The following is a 23514-nucleotide window of genomic DNA, read 5'->3' as shown; positions in this document are numbered from 1 at the left end:
ACATTTCTCGTATATAAACACGATATTTTGGGCATTATTTCGCAGCATATTCTCATTTTTTCTGTTATCTTTCCACTATTCCTCAATAATATTATTATTACCATCATCATAATCTTGATGAGCTCTACATTTATCTCCAAGTGATGAAATGGGCGGGAACGTCTAATAGAGCAAGGTGATCTAAAATTCTGGAGCGTTAATTTTTTAGAGAGATCCGGATTTTTTAAAACTGTTATGTAGCGACGCCGTATCTACTATGCCAGGGATGCAAAACTGTGCTACAATTGAGGCACACGTCATAAGCCGGAACACGTAACTCATCCCTTCTCTTCAACCCTCGCGTCATTGTAGAGTAGGGGGAGAAGAGAGATGTATTCAGTGTGCTTGCCAATCGTCACAGAAACGTCATTGAAGGCTCCGGTCTAGTGGACGAGGGAACAAACTCTTTCCCCATGCTTCCATTCTTCTCTTCTTCAGTTCTGCAACCCTGTATTATGCGGTAATCTAGCGTCGATATAATTGGTGATACTGACAGTGATACCTAATGGTATTTCGCGAAATGAGTCAGAAAATTCACCATTTCATTATATTACAATTGGAGGAAACCTCGGGAAAAAGTCAAACCAGGTAATCAGCACAAGCAGCACTCGAACCACGTCCAAGCGCAGCCTCATAGCACAAGTGCCGCTCGATGTCTGTAGACCACGCCAATGATATCAAGATTTTAAATCAAATACCCGACATCTTATGAAAATGTGGATGAATTACATAAGTTTTGATTCCTAAGGGTCCGTAATATTTTATGGCTGACAAGAGAACTGCTAATGAGCTCATGTTGAAATCTCCCCTCAAACTGCGTACAAATGTAAATCTTCACAGCAGATAGATATGTATAAAACTAGCTATCTGCTCATATTAACTTGTTAGGATGTGAAAATTTACTTCGAATGTTGCATTAAGACGCAGACGGGTAAATCCCACTTGGTCACATGACCGTCGTATCGTGTATTCAATATGCTTCGGCAGCAGAGTGAACACTAAACTCGTATACTCAAGGACTGGGACTACCCGATTTTTCCACAATCCTTTATTCAAGCTTGTAACCTTACAGTTGGTATAAGCAGCTAATTTGTTATACAGAGTGTCCCAAATTGATGCATACACATTTCGAAACACTATTTCTCAGCAACGAAATGAGACAGAAATATGATTTTTTGCTGTTTTGTATTCCTTAAGTCCGTACATGTTCAAAATTTCCCCCTTCCGCCTCAGTATACTCCCAACAACGACGTACAACAGAGCGACATACCAACTGGATTGTTGTTAATGGAATATCATTACAAACACGTTCAATCTGAACTCTCAGTGTTTGTGGTTTTGTGGCGTACGCTGTGCCCTTTAGAGCTCCCCATGGGTAGAAGTCTGGAGGGGTTAAATCCGAAGATCGAGGCGGGAACTCCGCAGCACTTCCTCTTCGTCCTATCCATCTCTGGGTCGTCCTCATTTAGTACGTGGACAAGTCTCGGAATGTACGCCTTCTATTTTTGAGCTCGCAAAATTCGAAATACTGGATTTCCTGATACCAATCTCACGAGAACATTGCATCATTGACTTCTTTGGGGATTGGGCAAATGCCTGCATAACTGCATCAACATGCTCGTTATCGGTGGAACTTCTCTTTCTTCCGCACCGCTCTTTCAACACATCTCGCACCGTTCCGTTGACTTCAAACTTGTCTCGGATTCTTGTGATAGTTAACCTTTTTGGAGGTTGTGTTCTAAATTCAACCCTCCAACGTCGTTGAACCTCAACAACATTCTCCACTTTACAATAACATTTCAGTATCCACTTAAGTTCATCGAACGATAATTGCGCGGCCATGTTTCCATCCTTTCCAGTGCCTTCCGAATCATAAACGCAAAAATCGTATTTCTTTCTCATTTCTTTACCGTGAAATAGTATTTCGAAGAGTATATACATCAATTTGGAACACTCTGTATTTGTCTATCCGCTATGGAGATCTAACAATAGGCCCAGTTTGAGGGGAGATTTCCACATGAGAACATTAACAGTTCCCTTCCGAGAGTAATCAGGAATGCAATTCTTTAAGGCACACTAAAGGTGTAATTTAAAATCCAACGACACATTCATATAGGCCTAATCTAAAGCTGTGGATCCCAACCAGGGGAGAAATTTTTAGAGTTTTAGGAGAAAATGAGGACCATAAAATACAAATAAATGTGATAAATGGATATGCATTAATATATTAAATAAAATATTTTCAATTTTATATACATTTTTAGTCATAATGAATAGTTGAGAAGGGAAACAAAGTACGAGAGAGAATCAAAAAGTAACCTTAATAATTGTTTTATTAATTGAATATGTGCAATAAGACTACAAACACTTTATATCAATTTTCAACATAGTCCCAACTACGTTCAATGCAAGTGTTCCTGTTATACTATGTCAAAAGTGATGAAGTGTTTGTAGTCTTATTGTACATATTCAATTAATAAAACAATTATTAAGGTTACTTTATGACTCTCCCTCGTACATATTATTGACAAATAGAATAAACCTTTTTTTGTATCTTTATTTCAAGTTTATGGCATAAGTGTAAAATTTAATAATAGAAATTATTACAATGCAATATTAGTATGATAATTATGGTATTATGCATGTTTTCTTAATTTGTTATTAGGAAATACGAAAACATACAATATCATTATATGTTTTGCCAAGGTATTTAATATATATATATATATATATATATATACATATATTCACAAATACAAGTAAAATATGATTTTTAAAAGTTGATTCAATATTCTAAATTTATTGATCTGGCAACCCTAACTGCGCGTCTGTCATTCTCTTCACTGCCGTTCGCACACCTACATTGTGTTTAAGAAATGTTGACTTGTGCCGCGTTCCGTGAAAGTTGACTCTTGTGGACTCACTTTTTTCCCTACTCTTATTCACTTTTACTTTTTCATTTTTTGCTACGGCAACCTTTACTATTTTCATTTTCTCGCGGCACACCAGCAATTCACCGATTGAAAATGACTGCTTTAAGGAAACAACTAGATGTGGTGTCTCCATAAATAAACATCTTGGCCGTTCTCTGTTGTTCTCATTTCACCATTTCTGCGTTCTCTTTTTATCAGCATCTCATCGTCTCTCAACAGTTCCTGCATTGTTAAAATGGTTGTTAAATAAAGATTACTAATTACCTTGTTCGTCAGAATTCTCTTCCATTAGTATTTGCACAATTAAAACAACTACGAGTAAAGGCAGTAATTTTTTCACATTTTTAATTCAGAAGATGAACATACGCGAATTTTACGTGTATGATAGTATGACATAGGATAAGAACATATCTTGGGATGAAGACAGATAATTGGACCATATTTTAACGTGATAAGTTCATTAACAATATAAATCGCAAATATACACAAGATATGATTCCCTTCACAAACAGATTCAAAAGTTACAAATAATTTTTTTAATTCATATAAATAACACGTAAATAGTTTTCATTCCAACTTACACTTGTTTTCGTGTTTCAGCAGAAACTTGATTACCGTACCTTAACCCTAAATTGGCAAAACTTCATTTCTCACACTTACTTACTTACTGCCTTTCAAGAAATCCGGAGGTTCATTGCCGCCCTCACATAAGCCCGCCATCGGTCCCTATCCTGTGCAAGACCAATCCAGTCTCTACCATCATATCCCACTTCCCTCAAATCCATTTTAATATTATCTTCCCATCTACATCTCGGCCTCCCCAAAGGTCTTTTTTCCCTCCGACCTTCCAACTAACACTCTATATGCATTTCTGGATTCGCCCATACGTGCTACATGCCCTGCCCATCTCAAACGTCTGGATTTAATGTTCGTAATTATGTCAGGTGAAGAATACAATGCGTGCAGTTCTGTGTTGTGTAACTTTCTCCATTCTCCTGTAACTTCATCCCTCTTAGCCCCAAATATTTTCCTAAGCACCTTAATCTCAAACACCCTTAACCTATGTTCCTCTCTCAAAGTGAGAGTCCAAGTTTCACAACCATAAAGAACAACCGGTGATATAACTGTTTTCTAAATTCTAACTTTCAGAATTTTGACAGCAGCTTCCCCATATGTGTGAAAAATGAACTCGCAAAAAAAAAAAAAAAAATTAATTTAAAGTGTGGCTTTGGACTATCTTATTCTCACCCCTTCAAATATCCAAGATCACGATACAGAAAAGAGATCTTTCTGAAAACTTAGATTGGCAAGATTATAATGTCGCGTTTAAAACAAAATAAGTTCTTTTCATTCCTGCGAATTTATCAATTACTTCTTTTTATCAATTTCGTATTTTGTAACGAGTTTAAAACAATAAAAGTCGACTAATTGGTTATTAAAAATGAGAATACATAAATACACGCAGTTCATATTTATCGCCATTTAAAAAATCTCTCTAAATAAAAAAAGTAAAATAATGTCAAATTCTACATTGCGCTTTGTATTTTCTATCTCTGCTTGAAAACTTGTTCAACTAATTTGTCTGCGTGTCGCAGGGTGGATGTGGGCGGCTTTGGGCGTGGCAGCTGCGAGCTCACGGACGTTCCGTCTACCCGGCTGGACCTCGGCCGGGACTTCTACCCCGATCGCGACTACGACTTCTACGAACGGGACCGGAACAGCGGACCCGACTGCAACGTAGTTCCAGGCCGCGATCCCCACGGAAGTGGGGGACTGTATGGAGGCTCTGAGCCCTACGGACCTTGGCAACAAGGTGGCGTTAGTGGTGGTTCTCACGGGGGCGGCCACTACTACGGATCGGGAGGCGGTGGTGACCGCTACAACTCCTGGGGAGGAGGCAGTTCTTACGGGGACAGACCGCCGTACGGCAGTGGCTGGGGTAGTAATGGAGGAAGTCCAAGTCACGGACCCTGGGGTTCTTATGGCAGCGGGGGCTCTTATGGGGGTGGAAATTACCACGGAGGAGGAAGTCACGGCCACAGTTACGGTCCATGGGGATCTTATGGTGGTGGAGGAGGAAGTTATGGAAGTGGAGGATCCTATGGTAGCGGATGGTCTTATGGGAGTGGAGGGTCCTACGGAAGCGGAGGCTCATATGGAAGTGGAGGAAGTTCTTACGGGGGTGGAGGAGGTTCTTACGGTGGTGGAGGAGGTTCTCACGGGGGTGGAGGAAGTTCTTACGGGAGTGGCGGTTCCTATGGGGGCGGAGGGTGGGGTAATGGCGGTTATGGACCACCACCGGGTTGGCAGAATTCCGGAGGCAGTGGTTGGTATGGGAACAGACCGCCGCCAGGAGCTTCGTATGGTGGATCTTACGGAGGATGGAATCCAGACAGAAATGTCGGTCACCCTGGCCACGGCTCTGGAGATTATGGTCCACCGATTACTTACAGAGAAGGTGAGTAACAGAAATGTTGACTGAAGTGTAAACAATGTAGAAATGCATGAAGATCGTCATCTGAGTAAAGATAATAGGCCTACTACAGAAATATTTATACTTAATGGTAAAGAGTTTAAATAATTTTTTTAATACATATCACTTTTAAAAGGTCTTGGAAAACTTTCGCGGGGTTCATTTATATCATAATTTAAACCTTCATAATTCATATTCACATTCAGTCAGCAATAGTAGTGGAAAGAGGACGGACGCATGTAGGAGACCTTCGGCAGACAGAGAGAGAGAGACGTGTACGTATAGAGGGCAGTGACCCTACGATTAAGATAGAAGTTTAACAGTAAAAATGGAAAGTATCACTGAATTACGAGTAAATAGAGAAGAATGGAGCATATTAGCTCAAGAAATAAACTCATCAGAAAACGAGACTCAAGTTTTGGAAAAGTTACAAAACCTACATAAGCTACAAGAAGAAAGACAAACAATTGATAACTTAAAAGCAAACACAGAAGAAAACAAAAAGAAGATTGAAGAACTACTTCAGGAAAATATGCAAATTGGGAATAGAATCAAATATTTTGAAGAGGATCAAAGAAAAAAGAACGTGATAATTTTCAGTAAAAGAAGTAGAACGTGAATGTGAAATATAGACTTATGACACAGTGTGCAACGTGTGTTGGGAACTATTTAATTTTGACGTAAGTGAAGGACACATTAAAGTAACATAATGAATATCAAAGAGAAGAAACAGATCAATTTTCATTAGATTTAAATATATGAGAACGAAAGAATTAATTATGATGAAGTGGAGAAATTTGAAAAGAACAAAATTAGACTGGAATATGATTTTGACTACGAAACAAGAAACAGGAGAAGACTATTTCTTCCATTCTTGTAGGCAGCAAGGAAGAAAGGACATTTTTCTAGAATATATAAGGTTTACGATCTGAATTTCTGTCGAGATAACATACATCACACGGAGTTTGGGTTAAATGATAACGCAAAGGGAAGTGAAGATTTAGGGAAGAAATGAAGTAAGACAGACGATCAAACGACGATAGGAAAAGTAGAAAGGGACAAAAGACGAGAGTTCATCGCCCAAGCAGAGCAGGAAGCGGTGAAAAGCTGACATCAGTGACTAATGAAAAGCAGAAAGCTATAACGAAAGAATGAATGTGTATTTATTCATTTATTCATCCATTCATTCATGTTTTTCTTTATTTATTTATTTATTTATTTATTTATTTACTTATTTATTTATTTATTTACTTACGTACTTACTTACTTACTTAATTACTTACTTACTTACTTACTTATTTATTTATTTATTTATTTATTTATTTATTTATTTATTTATTTATTTATTTATTTATTTATTTATTTATTTATTTATTTACTTACTTATACTGGCAGAGTTAAGTCCATAGAACCTTCCCTTACACTCTACCAGGACACGAAGTACACAAGCAGTAAAATTTAACAAAAATTGAAAGAACAAAATACTAACATATTACAGAAAATAATAGCAAGAATTGACACTGTACAAAGTGAAAATAAAACCACATGTTAACGAGAAAAAAAGTAAAATACAGATCTAATAATAATAATAATAATAATAATAATAATAATAATAATAACAATAATAATAATAATAATAATCCCTGGCGCTACAGCCCGTGAAGGGCCTAGACCGACCAGCCGGCTGCTGGCCTCACGCCCACATGCCGAAGCAGAGGTGGACGATCATCCAACCAGAATGGAGGTATCGTGTGGTTAGCACGATGATCCTCCCAGCCGTTATAGCTGGTATTCGCAACCGGATTTCGCTACCTATCGTAACTCCCCAAATGCATCACGATGCTGGGTGGACACCGGTCCCATACAATGGCCGAAATTTCATGAGAAAATTTCTTCCCCCATGAGGACTCGAACCAGCGCGCATTCCGTAATGCGGGTCCTAGGCGGGATGCCTTAGACCGCGATGCCACGGCGCGGGACCAGTGATTTCTAGTAGCTTTTAAATGACAATTATTTTCAGTATCAATAATGCATAACAACTGTAACAACCATTAAGTTGTTAGAACATCACATAACAATAAAGTAGTTAAAATACAGATCTAAAGACTGGAATATACCATAAGCAACTCAATTAGTACAAATAGTTAACAGGGAAAACGTAAGGAAGAATATAACAAATGTAATATAATATGATAATAAAAAAAATTAAATTTGAATAAAAGCCACAATGAAAAGGCTATGACAATAAATTCATCTAGTGGTCAAGAGAGTTCAGTATTCGTGAACAGGAAAGAAAGAAAAAGATATTAACAAAACTGTCGCAGAGAAAAGGGCTTATAGTTGAAGGGAATCTGAATTGGAAAAGTGCAATTTTAGTTTATTTTTTAAATTAAATAATGTTCGACAGTCTCTGACATGCTGTGGTAGAGAGATACGTGATGAGCTGCAAAGAAGGTGAAAGAATACACAGATGGTCAAAACAAACCCAGTTAACGTCAGAGGACACGAGAGCGAAAAAAAATGCGAACCTTATCAGAATTTTGGATAAGCGTAAGCAGAGAATATTCTTCGCTCAGCAGTGTGGCAGTGAAAAAGCTTCTTCCATTCTCAACTGCCTGGTAATGTGAGGCAGGCTTTTCGGCAATGACTTCAATATGTTCAAAGGAAATAAAATCGGCTAGGGCTACAAAATGTGCAAAACTGTTTGCAACTAGGTCTGAATAAAACATTGAGGGCATTGTAGAAGTATTATAAAAACAAGTATGACATTAAGTTTGTTGTAAAAGTGAAGTGTTTCATTTATCATCATCAACTCAAAGATTATACAAATCTGGCTTTCAGGTAGTAGCTCCCTATAACTGTGACGGTGTCGTGGTATAGTTCCTGGGGTAGCTCAGTCGGAAGAGCGTTCGCGCGCTAAGCGAAGGGTCCCGGGATCGATACCCGGCTCCGGAACAATTTTTCCTTGAAATTATTCAAACCTGCTTTACAGGGAACTACCTGAAAGCCAGATTTGTATAATACATTCGTTACTGGAGGTACGTTAACAGAAAGCCACAATTTAAGTCACACAAGTATTTGTGTGCACTCATAGTTGAGTTCTGGCGTCTTGTCAGCTCATTTGAGTCGTGTGGATACAAAGGAAAAATTGTGACGGTGTCGTGTGTAGTTTCTGGGGTAGCTCAGTCGGAAGAGCGTTCGCGCGCTAAGCGAAGGGTCCTGGGATCGATACCCGGCTCCGGAACAATTTTTTCTTGAAATTATTCAACTCAAAGATTGTTATAAACTGTGAACATGTCAAGAGTTTAATACATTGCGGCATCATAATTTTGTAACATTTATTATTAAACCTTTATTAATTTCAAATACGAGTATATATGATGTGTAGTCTTACCTTGGTTTTAATTTTTTATAAAGCACATCTAAACACTTCAGAGGGCCGCATGAATATAATGTAACAGCATGAGGGCCGCACCATCAAAAAGGTTGAGAAACACTGTACTAGACTGTGATAACAGGTTGGAGTAGGGTTAGTCTAACACGTGCATGGAGTAATACATATTTATTTATGTTAAGAGATGGACTATAGCAGTTGTCATTTTATTTTCTGTTGTGTCATATCAGCTGATAATATTACGATCCAAGAAGTGAAGTTCTAAATTTAGTTCTTTTCGTCTAAAACTGCGCCATGACCATGATATTCAGCTATTTTTAATATCTAATATTGGTGTAAATCCCAATATTTAATGATCAGACCAATCCTTTATATTTTTAACAGATATCCACTATGAATTTTCATTAATTTTTTTTCATAAACCACAGAGACATTGGAGACTACCTACTTTGAAGAGACACACTAGTCATATGGTCGGCATTACGCACTATCACTGCTTAGAAAACAACATAAAATATATAAGTAGAAAGACTCATTTATGCTGCATTAAAGATAATTAATTTTCCCTGCCGAATACTAAATCAGGATTCTCTTTATTTCGTACACTTAGTCACAGTGACAGCTAATTAAAATAGTTAATAGACGTATTTAGACTATGTTATTAACACGATTCTTCATAATTTCTATTTTAATATATTCTGAAGTATAATTTTTGTAAAATATACTTACTTACAAATGTCTTTTAAGGACCCCGCAGGTTCATTGCCGCCCTCACATAAGCCCGCCATCGGTCCCAATTAGTACAAACATTAATCCAGTCTCTATCATCATTTCCCACCTCCCTCAAATCCATTTTCATATTATCCTCCCACCTGCATCTCGGCCTCCCCAAAGGTCTCTTCCCCCCGGTCTCCCAACTAACACTATATGCATTTCTGGATTCACCCATACGTGCTACATGCCCTGCCCATCTCAAACGTCTCGATTTAATGTTCCTAATTATGTCAGCTGAAGAATACAATGCGTGCAGTTCTGCGTTCTGTAACTTCCTCCATTCTCCTGTAACTTCATCCCTCTTAGCCCCAAATATTTTCCTAAGAACCTTATTTTCAAACACCCTTAATCTCTGTTCCTCTCTCAAAGTGAGAGTCCAAGTCTCACAACCATACAGAACCGATAATAATAATAATAACTGTTTTATAAATTCTAACTTTCAGATTTTTTGAGAGCAGACTAGATGAAAAAAGCTTCCGAACCGAATAATAACAGGCATTTCCCATATTTATTCTGTGTTTAATTTCCTCCACAGTGTCATTTATATTTGTTACTGTTGCTCCAAGATATTTGAATTTTTCCACCTCTTCGAAGGATAAATCTCCAATTTTTATGTTTCCATTTCGTACAATATTCTGGTCACGAGACATAATCATATACTTTGTGTTTTCAGGATTTACTTCCAAACCTATCGCTTTACTTGCTTCAAGTAAAATTTCCGTGTTTTCCCTAATCGTTCGTGAATTTTCTCGTAACACATTCACGTCATCTGCATAGACAAGAAGTTGAGGTGTCCCGTTCAATTCCAAACCCTGTCTGTTATCCTGAACTTTCCTAACGACATATTCTAGAACAAAGTTAAAAAGTAAAGGTGATGTAAAGTATACATACTGATGAGATATTATAAAAATGCATTTAAACATGTGTGCGCGTATCTACAAATGTTTCTACAAAAAATATGTTTTATTTAACATAGAGGTTAAATTACACTCACAAAACGTAAGAAAGTTCTTTTGCACGGTCTGTTTTTTCGGTCAGAAGAACGGAATAATTCGTTAAGTTCATCCTCCGTAAACAGTAAAATAGCATTTAGTATAATGTGTTAACGTAATATTTGATAGTTAAATATACTGAATATTTTCGTGATTCTGTAAATAAATTAGTAAATGCATAAGATTCTCTACACTATTTCTAAATTTGTAAAAATTATCACTACTAAATTCATAAGAATGATCACTAGCAGCTATGAAATGGATAAAAATTTCGCAATATTGCATATAATAGTAGTATAGAGAGAATAGTAATGCTGAACCAAAGAGTAAGTAAAATATTATGTACCATATAAGTATTCGAATTTTCTGGATAAAGAAATACTCATTTGTATAATAAATTCCTTGGACAGAAGACATTTTTGGTGATGGTACTTGCAAATTCTGGCATTGTTCATTATCGTCGCTTCAAAATATGAACCAAAAATGTTTACACAGGACTAAATGCTCACTGTTTTCTTTCATTTTTAGTGTTTAATACAAAACCGATTTTGTTCTGAATTTATAGTAGCTTAAATTACACGTGTGATTTAATTCTGATCAACCGGGAAATGTCCATTCTCTTATCTACTCTTCTTCCTCATTTATTTCTTAAAATAGAATTAAAGGTTTGTTTGGAATAGTTCTATCGGATTTTCCATTTTAGTTTTAGTATTTACACAAGAATAGAAATGTATTCCGTTTTTTTTAACGTTTCTACCTAGTTAGGCCTATAGCCTACTTGTAACTTTTCGACGTTTCATTTAATATCGGTACTATGGATGTTCAAAGATTATCGTAAGATTAAACAATGACAATGAAGCAATAGTGCAATAAAAGTGGCAGGAGAATTCAAATATTAAGAAAATTCATAATCCTCTGGCGCTTCGTCCAACACATATGACAGGATACGTCAAATACCTATCGAAACACGGTTCCTTTGGAGAAATCCCTCCTTGTGACTGGGCCTCTTGAGATGACGTAAGTTTGTACATTTGAAATCACATGGGGGAAGTTCATTTTCTTACTGGTAACAATGCTTCCTCTATTCTATATCGATATAAAGGATGTAAATATTTTATAAACAAGTTAATAAACTTTCAAATATGCCATATGAAAAACAAACAATACATTATTGTTATATAATATAAACAATTTTTAAACTAATTCAGTTTATTCTGAATTAGTATAGATTGGGACATCGAAGATTCGAGGAGCTGCTGCCCTCCGTAATAAATTCTTCTACTGTTCTGGACATCTAACGCTGAAGAAGCTGCCAGCAGACTTGCCTTCAATCTCCACATCGTACAGCGAAATGGTTTAACGGAAGACTTATCACATGATTGAATTTATGGTTCTTCTCACAGTTTTCATCTTGAAGAAGAGAAACTCCAGCAATCGAACTTCAAGCCACAGAAAAGAGCAAGACTTTTTCGGAAAGAGAATAATGTTTATAAATCAAGTGGGAAAGACGTGCGAATAAATCACATACTTTAAGAGCTGAAACGCCACTCAAATATTCAATGCCAGTGATTTCCAACTGGATGGTCTGTGACGTTATAGACCACTTCTCTCATTCTAAAATACATAAAAAAATGCACTGCAAAGCTTGAGAACATCGAGTTAGGGAGATTGGCTCTGTAGGGGTCGTCCGACCAGTGGAAGTGATGTGGAATTAAAACATTTCCATAACAACAAAATTATTGTAATAGTTATCTGAAACTTATTAACGCTACTTTAGTATAGCCTACCCATGGATATAATATAGCTAATGAATGTATGATGCTATTTTTACTTTCTCGTTTTTCTTTTTAGTTTGGAAGTGATGGTTTTAATTAAGTTTACTTAATGAATCAAGTAAATTAAAATTTATACTGATAATTAATTCTGAATAATTCCGTTGTCAATTAAGTATAATGTATACATACAATTCAGCAGATGTATGGCAGATCTAGGCTAACCTAACTACTTCTCGTGATATTCGTTATGTCAAACTTCCCTCCGTAATAATTAATGTGTCAGATTAAATAATAGAAGAACAAAACAGTAAATTGATATAGTTCAGTACTTATCTATACTAGAAAATATTACAAATTTATTTCAAAAATATTAGCGTAACTGGGTACAGCTGTCAAAAAAAAAGTGACCGCTCTCTAGAAACTAAGTTCCCTTCGGGTATCCCCGCTACAATTCGGAGACAGGCGATGTTACATGTTGTTGAACCATGTGGTCTGACATCTACAGTTATAATTGAAGTGTTCTATATGTTACTATTCTAGCGTAGTGGTAGCGTTCCGGGCTGGTATTCATGAGGTCGTGCGTTCGAACACAACCTAGTGCTTTTTATGTTTTTTAAGAGAGAGAAAGAGAGAGAATATATAATTGCTCCTATCTCTTTTATGACTGTTAAAGTAATTAACGTCAGGTTCATGAATGTCTTATGCCATGACTTTAGCATTATTTATTATGACATTATGGCTGAAAATAGAAAGAAAGGAAGATTTTATTCTCAAAAAAATATCTTTCGTGGCATAAACAAAACAATCTTATTGATGTCTGCCTTAGAAAATTCAAACAATTAAAAGTTAAAAAAAAACAACACAAAAAGTCACGATTCAATATTTAGTCAATCTTCCTCCCACCTCGATTACATCTTGGAGTCGATTGGGCATGAAATCGACTAAATAGTATTTTCAAATAGCTACTGCTCTCACCCACGGCATCTGAGGCATCCTGGACGAGCTTCCACAAATCATCACGATGTCTTGGAGGGGGATTCGGCCAATTTGCCCGCATATGCCTCTTAATTGTGCCCCCGTAGCTCAGTCGGAAGAACGTCGGAATTTAGATGTCAAGTCTCAGGTTCAAATCTCATCACTCCTTTTCACTATAGTGTGTTACAGAATAGTATAATGTAATAATATAAGAAGAAAAAAACTAACATTTGTATTATGCAGCTGTACGCCTATTGTTCAAAACCTAACATTAAATTTCTATTATTTACATCGCTAAAGAACGATAATAGAATACAAATGATAACTTGAATGTTATTTATATCGCTAAAGAACGATAATAGAATATAAATGATAAATGATATAATTTATATCACTAACGAATAATAATAAAATAAATTTATAACTTGAACAAGCTCGAACTCACAACCTTCGAATCAGTAAGCGTACACTCTACCGCTGCTCTACGAGACGCAGATGTGAATGACTCCTGCTTAAATATAATAGTTCCGAAACTGCTTCTATAAGTGCATGCATCGTTTAACATCACCGTAATCCGAAGTGAACTTAGAAAATATTCGTTGTTCACGAGTGCGGTTACTTTTTTTTTTGACAGCTGTACATTCTTATTGTGTAAAATAAAAATTTGCATTAGCTTCATATTTCACAAGACTTGTTCTTTGGGACACATTAACCTCATCCCTGATGTGCTTCACTGCTCTGTGCCACTGTTCCGACATGGAAACGAGTTTCGAGATTATAATATGCCGTGTAGAAATGGTTGAAATCACTGCTCTACCCTATATATAAATAAATAACAACGATTTACTAATTTTTGTTATATTATTGATTTATAGTGCAAAATATAATCAAGAAAAAGTGAAGAATTTTGTGAAAACGAAGATCTTTGACGTAAAAAAAATAGTTTTTACTTAAATGTAATGTATCATTGCTAAAAATTTCTTGTTTCCGTTATGTTCAAGTGCTGAACATCACGTTTCAATATTTGTAAGAATGTTGTGTTTCCAATTAAATTAGTCTCAATTAGTGCTTCAATAAGAAATGTAAAAAGTGTGGAATAAAATAATTTAATGTAAAATTATTGTATTATTTAAACGAGGCTTTACCAGGCATATTTACTATGCTGTCAAAATTATACACAGTGTGGTTCATGATGTGATCAATGATTATCGTGTTGAGAATAAATTCTCCACTATACTGCCAATTTATTAAAACCTTACAATAAATAGATACGGTCCTATTTGCTACATACCCATAGTATGAACACTACATAAAAAACATGAACTTTAGAGCAATAAGTTATGTACTCAATCCAAAGAAATAGAAGGCAAAATAAAATATTTTAAAATATCAGTGCATGGTTAGATGTTAGCCTAATTCACCAGACTGTAATGCAGATAGTGTCAGTCCGAAAAGATCATCATTCTCTACTAGCTTAATATTTATGCTCTTTGTGAGTTTATGAAATGGAGAGTAAATATTTCAATGTCAATATCTATTTGATATGTTTTCATCACACATTGAACTGCGCTATATTGATTCAATATTATTCATAGGTGTAGATGAAAATTTGGCATTATGTCAAGTTAAATTAGTGAGTTCCATATTTACGAGAGATAAATATAACAAGTACTACAAAAAAATCATAATACAATCTGGATAACTTAAAAAATATATATTGTGTCTGAACTACTGTACAGTATAACAAATAAGTTTAAACATGTGTGATACATATTTAATCTCTTCTATTGGCTTTGTTTTAGTTGAACTGTATAATGAATGTAATTATGAATTCAAAAGTAACAATACTTAACAATTATCATGGAAATTTATAAAGTAACACTTACTTACTTACTGGCTTTTAAGGAACCCGGAGGTTCATTGCCGCCCTCACATAAGCCCGCCATTGGTCCCTATCCTGAGCAAGATTAATCCAGTCTCTACCATCATATCCCACCTCCCTCAAATCCATTTTAATATTATCTTCCCATCTACGTCTCGGCCTCCCCAAAGGTCTTTTCCCCTCTGGCCTCCCAACTAACACACTATATGCATTTCTAGATTCGCCCATAAGTGCTATATGCCCTGCCCATCTCAAACGTCTGGATTTAATGTTCCTAATTATGTCAGGTGAAGGATAAAGTAACACTGCAGAAATAAATAAATAACTTTGTCAAATGATATTTAACCTTGACCTTATTTTTCTTTGTCCGTTAACTACCAATGACAAGTGCACTGAATTTACGGAAATTAGTCCAATCATCAAATATTTATACATTTCACGCATAAACTGAACCGTAGCAATTTAATCTACTGATATAAAATTAGACAAAGATAATGTGTTATTTCTCTCCATAAAAATGAATTAAAAGACGACAATATTACCTTCTGTTGCAGAATGTTTCATACGATCCCGAACTGGATTCAAACTTGACAGGAGGATCGTTAAGGTGGCCATTACAGTTCCCACTCTCCACGATTGTGAAATTGAATGTGCCAAGGAGGGTCACATCGTATGCAATACCTTCAGCTACAGGTAACATTTTATTAATATCCAGTTCCTGTATAATAATAGTACAGTAGTAATACCAGCAAATAATAATAATAATAATAATAATAATAATAATAATAATAAGAAGAAGAAGAAGAAGAAGAAGAAGAAGAAGAAGAAGAAGTTCTGTTGATCGATCAAAATATTTAATCGATTAACTATTTGAATTTAATCGATTAATCGAGTTTTGATCGATTTAAAAAAATCGTTTTAATATACTGTAATACACAAATTATTGTTAAATTTAACTTGTGTTCGGTGATAAGCATAAGTATTAAATGTGTATAGATATTGTATCGTTATATTACAAAACAACTATTTTAATTACTTACTAACATATTTATGATGAGGCTTATAATTTGTAACGTCAATTTCTCCGGGAATTTTTTAGACAAACATAAATAACAAAAAGTATGAAGGCTCATCTAGTTAATACTTCTTCATCCATTATTTTAAACATGAGTGCATTCACATGCTTCGAATTAAGTGCCGCTCTACGCTTAGTAACAATGTTTCCTGCATCACAAACACGAAAAACTTTTTTTCTGTCAAGTACTTCTCCAGAATAGTTCAATTTAAATCCAAACATTTCACAGAGTTTATCTCTCAAATTCTCATATGACATAATGGACTTTATACTTTTCACAGACCACAGAAAACTGATTTCTTTTTCTTTAACAAACTAAACACACAACCTTCATATACAAACTCAGTACAGAAACTGCAACTGCAAAAGTACAGCGGTCGAAACAGAAGACTGGCCCTTATTGTAATCGAATTATCAGATTTTGGAAAGAGAATAAGATAGTTACGCTCTCACTTGCACACAGTGTAGACATGGCTATTTCATAAGGGATGAGGGGAACGAATCTCAGAAAAGTATGTATTCCATATGCTAGGAAGATGAGCTGACAACAAGGTGGAAGTTTTCTTGAAAAACCATAAAACTTAATAAGGGTTTCGCATTGTGTTACAACTTTCTATAGCGGTAGGCTATGTCACTGTCCTCATATCTCCATCTCTTTCTAAAGTGTTTGTGCAAAGATTTTTCCTACACTGCCTGGTTTACAGTTGGAAAATAACAGTACTATTGTGCTTTTAAGTAAGCAACTTCCGAGAGATAAATATTGTCGGAATTTTTAGTATGAATTTGTATTAACAAAATAATAATTAATATTAACTACAACCGATTAATTTTAATCGACTCGACTATTGGATTAAATATTTTGATCGATTAATCTTAAAGCAGAAATTGATCGATTAATCGATTAAATCCCACAACACTAATAATAATAGAAATAATAATAATAATAATAATAATAATAATAATAATAATAAATATAATAATAATAATAATCTTCATCTTCATTTGAAACTTTCGTAGTGGAATCGATAAGACAATTAAATCCAAATAGATATTATAGTACTGTTATGAACTTATGAGATAAAACGATAAAAGAGTAATGAAATATGAAATGCGCACAAACTGTGCAGGAGTGTGTTAGTGGATTCCACTTTAGTTCTTGCTGTATTCGATTATTGGTTTGTCAAGCTTCTTGCACTGGGTGATGTGGTATCGATCGCAGGTTAGGTCGCACAGTTCACATATACACTCTGGATTGGGATCGTGGTAAATGTTTGATTTGCAGAGCTTGTGGTGGTAGCCATGTACTGCCATGGAGGTGACAAAGTGGCGAAGTTCTTGATCCGTGTCCGTCCATGATCGGTTTACTATTGTTTCCGTTGAGTAGAACTCCAGCCATATCTCATTTCGTTTCTCTTCCCTTTCTTCCAATAATTTTGCCCAACAGTTTGTGGCAGGCAGGGAGAACTCTAGACGCAGGTCTTCTATCAGAAATGTCTCTTTTGCGAGCTCGTAGACTAGTCTGGAGCTTGTGTATTTAGACACACCCAGTGCGGCTTTCAGGAATCGTGCTTTCACTGCTTCTAAGGTACGAAGGTCGGTCTTATTCAGTTTTTCCCATATTAACTCGATCCCGTAGGTGAGGATGGGGACTATTTTCGTTCTGAAGAGTGCCATAGCTGAACTTAGGGAGAGTCTACTCAGTGATCTGATATCGTATATAGCCTTTGTAGCTGCTGCCGCTCTGAATTTGACGTGGATTCTGAAAGACGTCATTGTTGTCTGTAGGGTCATGCCTATTTGAATGAATTTGTCATGTGTATTGGTTCGTTCTTCAGCAGTATTCTGTCATTAGTTGATATTCGTCCGCCTTTTCGGAAAGTCATCTGCACGGTTTTCTCTAGGTTGATCTGTAGTTCGTTTTCCTCAGCCCATTTCTCCAGTGCCTTAGTTGCTTTTTGCAGCTCGTTTGCGTCACGTGATCCGATGACCATGTCGTCGGCATAGATGTATATTTTCACTTCCTCCGCTTCCTGTCGTATTCTGCTGACTGAATCATGTGTGGCAATGTTGAACAACTGGGGACTGAGTGATAAAAGAGTAATGGAACGGAGAAAAATTCTCTCCGGCGCCGGGATTTGAACCCGGGTTTTCAACTCTACGTGCTGATGCTTTATCGACTAAGCCACACCGGATACCCACGCCGGCGTCGGACAGAATCGTCTCAGATTAAGTTCCAATTCTTGGGTTCCCTCTAGTGGCCGCCCTCTACACTACGTCATAGATGTTTATGAACGTAGAACTGAAGTCCACACACGTGCTGAGGTGCACTCGTTATGAGTGACTAGTTGGCCGGGATCCGACGGAATAAGCGCCGTCTTAAATCACGAAGTGATTTACGCATGCCATATATATTATTTTAATGTACCGAAGTACATATGATATTTCCATGCAGATATTCTGCGTCATCATACGATGAAAGAGTAATGTAACGGAGAAAAATTCTCTCCGGCGGCGCCGGGATTTGAACCCGGGTTTTCAGCTCTACGTGCTGATGCTTTATCCACTAAGCCACACCGGATACCCACCCCGGCGTCGGACAGAATCGTCTCTGATTAAGTTCCAACTCTTGGGTTCCCTCTAGTGGCCGCCCTCTGCACTACGTCATAACATATATGACATGCGTAAATCACTTCGTGATTTAAGACGGCGCTTATTCCGTCGGATCCCGGCCAACTAGTCACTCATAACGAGTGCACCTAAGCACATGTGTGGACTTCAGTCCTACGTTCATAGACATCTATGACGTAGTGCAGAGAGCGGCCACTAGAGGGAATCCAAGAGTTGGAACTTAATCTGAGACGATTCTGTCCGACGCCGGGGTGGGTATCCGGTGTGGCTTAGTGGATAAAGCATCAGCACGTAGAGCTGAAAACCCGGGTTCAAATCCCGGCGCCGGAGAGAATTTTTCTCCGTTTCATTACTCTTTCATCGTATGATGACGCAGAATATCTACATGGAAATATCATATGTACTTCGGTACATTAAAATAATATTATGAGATAAAAGACTGTCAGACTACAATAACAGACGTTAGAATTCTTTTAACGACAAATCTGAAGAAAAGTGAAATAGGTGAATGTACGTACAGTAATGCATCAAATATTAAAATGTATTCATAAGAACAAAATATATGTGAAAACTTCTGTCGGTTAAAACAATGTCAGTGTCAGTAAAAGGAGTTATCTCCACCAGGGTGCGAATTAAGATTTCTGAGCAGGGGGGATAGAATACTAGGTAGAGAATACCGTATATAAAATAATAATAATAATAATAATAATAATAATAATAATAATAATAATAATAAATTATTATTATCATTATTATTATTATTATTATTATTAATATTATTATTACAGCACAACGCTTGATCGCACTGAGTTGCTTGTCTTGTATTTTGATCATAATAGAATTATATCCATGAGCAGCCTTAAAATAAGATAAGTAAATCCAAAGTTATTGATTGTTGTCAGCTTGCCAGTGATAATAATACATCAATATTATTTTATTTGCTCAATTTATACTTGATCAAGTATACTTATTTACTTACAACTTACAAATGGCTTTTAAGGAACCCGAAGGTTCATTGCCGCCCTCACATAAGCCCGCCATCGGTTCCTATCCTGTGCAAGATTAACCCAGTCTCCATCATCATATCCCACCTCCCTCAAATCCATTTTAATATTATCCTCCCATTTACGTCTCGGCCTCCCCAAAGGTATATTTCCCTCCGGTCTCCCAACTAACACTCTATATGCATTTCTGGATTCGCCCATACGTTCTACATGCCCTGCTCATCTCAAACGTCTCGATTTAATGTTCCTAATTATGTCAGGTGAAGAATACAACGCGTATAGTTCTGCGTTGTGTAACTTTCTCCATTCTCCTGCAACTTCAACCTTCTTAGTCCCAAATATTTTCCTGAGAACCTTATTTTCAAACACCCTTAATCTCTGTTCATCTCTCAAAGTGAGAGTCCAAGTTTCACAACCATACAGAACAACCGGTAATATCTTATAACGGTTTTATAAATTATAACTTTCAGATTTTTTGACAGCAGACTAGATGACAAAAGCTTCTCAACCGAATAATAACAGGCATTTCCCATATTTATTCTGCGTTTAATTTCCTCCCGAGTGTCATTTATATTTGTTACTGTTGCTCCAAGATATTTGAATTTTTCCACCTCTTCGAAGGATAAATCTCCAATTTTTATATTTCCATTTCGTACAATATTCTGGTCACGAGACATAATCATATACTTTGTCACTTTATAAAGTATACTCGTATTATTTTAGTAGGTTATTTTACGACGCTTTATCAACATCTTAGGTTATGTAGCGTCTGTATGAGATGAAGGTGATAATGCCGGTGAAATGAGTCCGGGGTCCAGCACCGAAAGTTACCCAGCATTTGCTCATATTGGGTTGAGGGAAAACCCCGGAAAAAACCTCAACCAGGTAACTTGCCCCGACCGGATATCGAACCCGGGCCATCTAATTTCGCGGTCTCGTATTAAAACAATTCTATTTTGTTATGGGGATAGAAATTATCCCTGTCAGGGATGTTAATATGAATTTATGAGAGGGGATAACTTTCTAACGGGGAGGGAGGGGAATCCCCCCATCCCCCTGTTAATTCGTACCCTGATCTCCACTATTATCATACAAGAAACTGAACTCCCAGGAAGAGTAGAAACTGTTAATTCAAAGTCCCCTAAACATCTGTTATATCTGCAGTGCTTGGGAAAATTGACATAAGTCAGTTTCCACAAAACCTTTTTTGATAATTTATTGACAAGTTACACTGGTTTATGTCGATTTGATTTTTTTCTGTATGAATTATTGTCATGGGAGAAATGCTTATGTATTTTTTTCCAAGTTAGCAGATGTTCCGTAAGTTGTCAAATTATCAAAGAAGGTTTGTGGAAACTGACTTGTGTCAGTTGTGTCAGAATTTTCCCAAGCACTGCAGATATTATCTTTGGTAAAAATTCGATATTTTACTGTTTCCACTTCACGGACGACTCGCTACGTGCCTACCCAGTGTGAAATCCCAACAATGGCCAACTTTGACAAAAGTAAAGGCCTAACAAAAGGAAATAATGAAGAAATTAACAAACATCGCCATTAATATTTTCTTATACCAATAAATTACTGTATATTTTCAAAACTATTTGTATGGAGTCGATATATTTCACAATGACTGATCTGTACAATCTCTCTTCAAATCTGAGGATCGCGTAATATTGTCAATGATAGCACGGAGCGTGTGAAAAGAGGGATAGAAGTGGTATGAATGCAGTGACAGGAGACTAGCTACCCGTTTATTATTTTGTAACCTATAAAATCAAGCAAGGTCATAGACAGAACATTGACTAAGGTAGAAAGAGAGAAAGATACGTAGATTATAGGCAGTCGAGGCGACTTTTAAGATCCCATGTATGAGCTGAAAGAAATGGTAGTTAAGATACGGAGCCATCATTAGTGAGAAACTAAGTTTTACCAAAATAACATTAGACTAACTTAAATGCCACGAATGGGTGTAGCAAGCTCTCATCGTAAGTTCGGGACTTCTGAAGAAATAAAAATAATAAATTCTTTTCTTTAACGACGTTCGCAACTGCCGATGGTATTTCAGCGTCGCCGATGTGCCGGAATTTTGTCCTGCGGGAGTTTTATCTATTTATCTACTTATTTATTTCTACTGGCAGAGTTAAGACCATAAAGCCTTCTCTTCCACTCAACCAGTAGGTATTAGAACAGCAAATATAAAAATGGCAGAAATACAGGAACAATTTACAGTTAATAATAATAATAATAATAATAATAATAATAATAATAATAATAATAATAATAATAATAATAACAAAATTAAAACAAGTTTAGTTACATGTAATTCTAAGAATCAAACAATTATAGTAATGTGAATTGAAGCAATTGTTAAAACAATAAGGAAAATGTATACGTTAAAAATAAAAATCATATATTAGAAAAAATTATATTTTAGGAAAGCTCACAGTCTAAGCAGTCTATTTGACAACCGGGTTTTGAAATTAGTAAATGTCTGACAGCCCCTTAAGGTATGAGGTAGGGAGTTCCAATGGCGAGAAATTGAAACGATGAATGATGAAGAGTATCGTAGATTCTCCGTCTAACAGTGCATATTACTACTGTGGAATCCCAGCCACCAAGTCACTCAATTGAGTACGCTCCTTATATAATGGCAGTTGACTTAATATATTATGTCAACATATATGTCGAACTTGGAGTCAGGCCACAAAGGGAAAAACACTAGAGGAGTGGGATTCGATCCGGTGCTGTAGATTGAACTTTGGCGTAGCTCAGTGGTTAGAGCACTTGGTACGTATATACTGAAACTGACCAATATCTTCTGACGATTCTAAACTCTGTTTATTACTAAGTGGAAAGAGTAAACGAATTACTGAGCATTGTTGCAGGTATTTCATTGGTAAAGTCTGTCTCAAAATAAAATATACCATATCAAAGACTTCGTTGTAAATAAAAAAAAAAGCGATGTAAAGATACTTTCTGGACCATGGGGCTGCGCAGCATACCGATTGGAAAACTCTGGCTTATAGTACACTCCACATATTTGAAGCTGTCCACCTGTTCTACTGCCTCATTTAGAATTCGCAAGCTTATGTTCTGCATTTTTCTTCCTATGACCATGCTCTTCGTCTTATTTGCATTTATCTTCATCCCATACTGCTCACAACTGTCATTTAGCTGCAGTAGCATAGTATCATTTCTTCGTCTGCTAACAACGCCATATCATCAACAAATCGTATGCACTTTATTCTTCTTCCCCTTACTATCACTCCTCCCATGTTCTGAAAACAGTTCTTTACTAAATCCTTCGAATAGATGTTGAACAGAGTAGGTGATAAAGGACATCCTTGACGTACTCCTCTTCCAGTTTAACTTCTGACATTTCTTCTCCTATCCTGAACTATTATTATTATTATTATTATTATTATTATTATTATTATTATTATTATTATTATTATTTCATTCTATTTATTCAAATATTAATAATTTTTTATTATCAGGATAAAAACTTGATGTATTTAGCAAGATTTTTATAATATAAAACTCATAATAGCTACTGTGTAAACGTAAGGG

At 36.1% G+C, this 23514-nt stretch overlaps 1 protein-coding gene across 6 annotated transcripts in view; it reads left to right on the top strand.

Moving 5' to 3' along the window:
• The window catches only part of LOC138701803 (uncharacterized), a 208325-nt gene that overhangs the window by 157941 nt on the left and 26870 nt on the right, over window positions 1-23514 (top strand). For all 6 annotated transcript variants that reach the window (XM_069829113.1, XM_069829073.1, XM_069829080.1 and 3 more), the window contains 2 exons: window positions 4568-5430; window positions 15792-15930. In XM_069829113.1, coding sequence (XP_069685214.1) covers window positions 4568-5430; window positions 15792-15930 — 1002 coding nt within the window. The remainder of the gene's footprint in view (window positions 1-4567; window positions 5431-15791; window positions 15931-23514) is intronic.

This window comes from Periplaneta americana, chromosome 1 (genome assembly GCF_040183065.1).
Source record: "Periplaneta americana isolate PAMFEO1 chromosome 1, P.americana_PAMFEO1_priV1, whole genome shotgun sequence".
Taxonomy (NCBI): Eukaryota; Metazoa; Arthropoda; class Insecta; order Blattodea; family Blattidae; genus Periplaneta; species Periplaneta americana.
The sequence above is the reverse complement of the archived record's forward strand: the minus strand, read 5'-3'. Positions and strand labels throughout refer to the sequence as shown.